General features: G+C 40.2%; 1 protein-coding gene across 2 annotated transcripts in view; it reads right to left on the bottom strand.

Annotated features, from left to right (window-relative positions):
• Positions 1-4,508, bottom strand: part of FAM135B (family with sequence similarity 135 member B) — a 211,253-nt gene that overhangs the window by 23,117 nt on the left and 183,628 nt on the right. For both annotated transcript variants that reach the window (XR_005703517.2, XM_040081750.1), the window contains exons 11-12: positions 4,052-4,125; positions 1,087-1,241 (exon numbers count right to left, since the gene is read on the bottom strand). Coding sequence is in view for 1 of the 2 variants with exons in the window: in XM_040081750.1 (XP_039937684.1) it covers positions 1,087-1,241; positions 4,052-4,125 (229 nt within the window). In the remaining variant the exon portion in view is untranslated. The remainder of the gene's footprint in view (positions 1-1,086; positions 1,242-4,051; positions 4,126-4,508) is intronic.

Raw genomic sequence — 4,508 nt, 5'->3', positions numbered from 1 at the left:
GAAAAGAAAAGAAAGAAAAGAAAGAAAAGAAAAGAAAAGAAAAGAAAGAAGTATTACATGTAAGAACACAACAAATCACCCCAAAGAGTTGGGAGTCTTTGAAAAGGGATTTTAAAGTCTAAAATACTATTCTTTACTTTTATATTACTATAATTATACATGCATTAAAGGCATATTATAAATGCACATGCCAGAGTGCATTGAACTAGAATTACACTCACTGAACAGTTATAGTTGGATCAAAGAGGACAATATTAATAAAATACACTTTCCTCAGTATAACTGTACATATACTGTTGGTTTTTAGAGCATAGGTAAGCAAAACAAAATACTTCTTTGTATTCCTGGTGTCATTCAATATTGTTCATAGTATAGCTCTTAGTCTGAATCAGTTTAATACTCAGTTTAATAATTTGAATACCTTTAATGAGCATTGCAACAATTTAGGCAGTAGAATAACTGTGGAAGAGTGAAGATTTTGTACCACAGGCTGTATTCACTAGACTATGGACACATATTAATACATATTGCTTCCTTGGTAATCTTAAAGGTTGAGTGAAAAGAAAAAAAGGTAGTAAGGGCTATGAGATTTTAATAAATAACTGGAACTAAATAATTTCTTAATTAAAAATTTGATTTGGGTACTCAAAGGGCTAGATATTTTTTTGAAGGCAATGCTGCCTGTCAGGGGAGTGTGGGGCTTTACACTGAAATTGTGGGGTTTTGTTCTGAGATTTGTCTACCACTAGATGTCATAGTGGGGACATCAGTCTAGTGTTTTTTTCTTTAAATTAGTACTGTAGCAAAAATCCAAGAGAGATTATTTTCTTTCTAGATTTTTCCTTCAGCTTTTTTTTTTTTTTTTTTTTTTTTTTTTTTTTTTAAGCTTAATTTAAAGGTTAAAAATGTGAAGGAGTAATCTGCTGCCAGGGAAAACACTAAAATTCAGCTTTATTACTTAGGGGGTCACACTCTGTTCCGAGCTCATAAGCCCAAGGCATGTGAGATCACTTGTCCAGAGCTGGGGAAGCACCTCCCTCAGCTCAAGCTGTCTCATGAAGCTGTTCCCTGTGGTGTTTCACTCACCTTTGCAAGGCATGTCTGTGTACCTATCTTCAAAGATAACTGGGAGTGTGTTCCAGTCCCCGTCGATGTCCAGGCATTCCGCTGGCAGCGGAGGCATGCTGGTGAAATAATCTGAATTACGAATTTCTGTGGAAATCTGTGCGTGGCTCTGGATCCTGGCAGCAAAGTACAGAACAAATTGAGTGCCTGAGTAGCTGCTGTGCTGTTTCTCCATTACTCCTGCAAGCCCAGATATGCAGGCAGAGGACAGAGTCAATGTGTTTAAAGTGAAGCAGTACTGCATGATGGGGGGTACCCAGAACTCTTAGAAGGTCTCCATCTCTACGTTAGAGATAGCTACAATTTGCACAATCTCTTCCTGAAAAATCTCAGTGTTTTTGAAATTATTTAAGATCCCACTGCCACAGGCTCCTGTTAGCTGCCATAACCCATTGCTGTCCTCCCATGGGTCTCCCATAGCTGCTGGCTGGGACTGCATCCCTCAGCTGGTTTCTGGTCAGGAAATGAGGTCTGTCACTCTGGCTATGGTCAGGGCTTCAAAACCCAGATGCAGGAAGTAATAATCAAAAATTTGGTTGAGCATAGAGGGAAGAACAAAGACAAGAAGGATGTATGGCAAGTCTTCTATCTCATATCAGACTTCAGAGCACTCACAGAGAGTGTCTCACACATGAACGAATCTGGAAGAGCTAAAGCACATTATTCAGCCACTCTCTCTTGACAGAGTCACGGAATCATACCATGGGTTGGGCTTGAAAGGACCTTGAATATAATTTAGTTCTATCCCCCTTGATGTGGGTAGGGATACCCTTCACCAGACCAGGTTGCTCAACCTGGCCTTGAACACTTCCAGGGATGCGGCAGCCAAAAAGTTTCAGAACAACCCATTCCAATGCCCACCATTTTTTGTAGCCCCCCCCCCCCCCCCCCCCCCCCCCCCCCATCTGTTTCCATCATTTAGGCCACTCAAAATGGTGCCTGGCTCTCCTCGGTAAATGTGACATTAAACTGGCAGATGAATATGTGTTTGGCTATAACAAATACAGTAATTTTTATTTCTGATTAGCTTTCCTATTTAAACATCTGTTTTGAAAAATGGGGGAGACATGAAATATAGAGAGTAAGGCAAGAAGATTTTCACTGATAGTCAGTTGAAAGCAAATCTGTTATTCATCTTAAACCATTATCCCTTGTCTGATTACTATTTAACCTTGTGAAAGATGAATAAGTGTTATTAAAGTGAGTGAGGAGAAATATTTTTGCCTGTAAAATCTAAGGAGGGAATGTGACCTCCTAGAGGCCTCCACCCTGTGCCATACCCAGCCTACTGGGAATGGTGTGTCCTCTTCTGCCTAAAGCAGTCAAATGCTGTCAGGTACATAACGTGCACAGCATCACACAAACCCACAACAGCAAGGGAGGCAAAACCCAGCCCCTGTCTGGTAAGAAGGAGAAATAAAACGGGGAAAATCTTACTGCTTGAGGTGGTTGTACAGCACCTGAGCAGTGATCTCAGCTGGTGACTGTGTGCACCCAACTAATAATCCCTAATGCCAGTCCCAATATCAGTAATACTCTGACAGCCCAGGCTCTGTTTTTCCAAGTACATCATCTAGCAAATTCCGGAAGAAAACCTGACTCTGCCACGCAGCCTGCATAGGCCAGATTTTTTGCACAGACCAATTAATAATTTCTTTACTCTTTTCTTTACTTTTCGTTGTTGTTGTTGTTGTTGTTGTTTTTGTGGGGGTTTTTTTTGTGTTGTTTGTTTGTTTGTTTGTTTGTTTGTTTTAATTTATTTTTTACCTACACTTCTTGTTAACCACTGAGAAAAACATTTTGTTTATCTATAGGAATTGGGCTGCTTCTGTGACTGCCTGGAGAAATAGAAGCACTTCACGGAACATAACCTGTGATGGTTATGTTTGTTTCAACAGGGCCATGAATGTGTGTGTACTCATCCCAGGATCTTGACATGGGGTTTTCCATGTACACAGCTCCCTGAAATCCTTACATGGGAGAACCAAATGAACACAGCTGGGACCCTGCAGCTATGGTGCTACTCTAATTTGGCAGAACAAGGCAGCCTTGTACAGCCCATCCACTAATGAAGTCAGAGCCCTTTCCATCAACATTGAATCAGCCTTAATGTCCCCAATGACAGCTCTGAGAAAAGCAATTTTCTCCTCTGCACTAGGTCAGAAGCAAATGTCTCACTTAAAAATCATCATTGTGACAGGACCTGATGTCATGGCCTTTCAGCCCCTTCTGAAAGATGAATTTCACACTGGTAATGTTGTGGTCTGCCCATGGTGACAAATAGTCTGGATAACCTCCATTACTCAGAAATTCAAATCTGAGCAGCCTTCTTTCAACTCTGCCTTCAGGGGTCAGGTCCGGAATATCATCCAAGCCCTCCACTTGGATTCATGGGCTAAGACCAAAGGCAGGATTTGCCCTGGCATAACTTTGAGACTGGTTTGAGACTGGCTCCTTACACTTCATAGTTTGGTTACAAGCAGGAATTTTCCATCAGGAAGAAATAATTACCTTGGAATGGTTTAGGGATGGTAAACCCCAAATTTGTTAATGTTAGAATTTGTTGCTTTTCAACAATTATTTCCCACTGAAAGTACCAGTGCTGGATCTGGTGCATTTGGTTTAGGAGGTTAATTGAAGAATGGTAAATAAATAAATACACACACACACACACACACACACACACACACACATATATATATATGTACCTTGAAATTAATTATTTCTGGGGCGTCCATGATCAGTTACTTACTTTTGAAGCTCATTTCAATAGGTTTACAATGTGGAGCTAAAACAAAGACCATGACCTCTCTCAAACCAAATTCATTCATACCCTGCAGAAAAAGATCTTCTACTTGATTGCAAAATATTTTAAAGTAGATTTTTAGTCATTCCAGAGACAGGGGAGCATTAATGGGTTACTTACAGGCCTTCCTGGAACATGAGCACAGCAGGTTTCTGGTGCTCGGTGTAGAAGAAGCCTTCTGAGAATCTTCTCACCTGAGAGAGAGACAAATTAAACCTAAGGTCTGCTGAAAGGTGACAAGTGCCATCAGTCTAAGAACACAACATTGACTATCAGGACCAGATTCCTAAGTGTTGACATTAAAAAAGAGTTCAATTCTGCTTCATTTTCCCAATCCAGCACAAAGCAGCTGCTGTTGTTGCATATTTTGCTGCAAGGTAAGAAGACTCCCTTGACAATAAATCAAAGTTTGGTTATCTGCACCTTCTGACTACTTTTCTAAAAGCTGTCAAATTTACCATTTTTCCCTGTATTATTAAAGTTGGGAAGATTTATTCCTTTCCCACTGTTCAAAAACCAGTAGTGAAGTGACTTACTAAATTAGAACAATTACTAATTGTTCATCTCGTCTATGGGA

This window comes from Hirundo rustica, chromosome 1 (genome assembly GCF_015227805.2).
Source record: "Hirundo rustica isolate bHirRus1 chromosome 1, bHirRus1.pri.v3, whole genome shotgun sequence".
Classification (NCBI taxonomy): Eukaryota; Metazoa; Chordata; class Aves; order Passeriformes; family Hirundinidae; genus Hirundo; species Hirundo rustica.
Note: the sequence above shows the minus strand (reverse complement) of the source record. Positions and strands in the feature narration are given on the sequence as shown.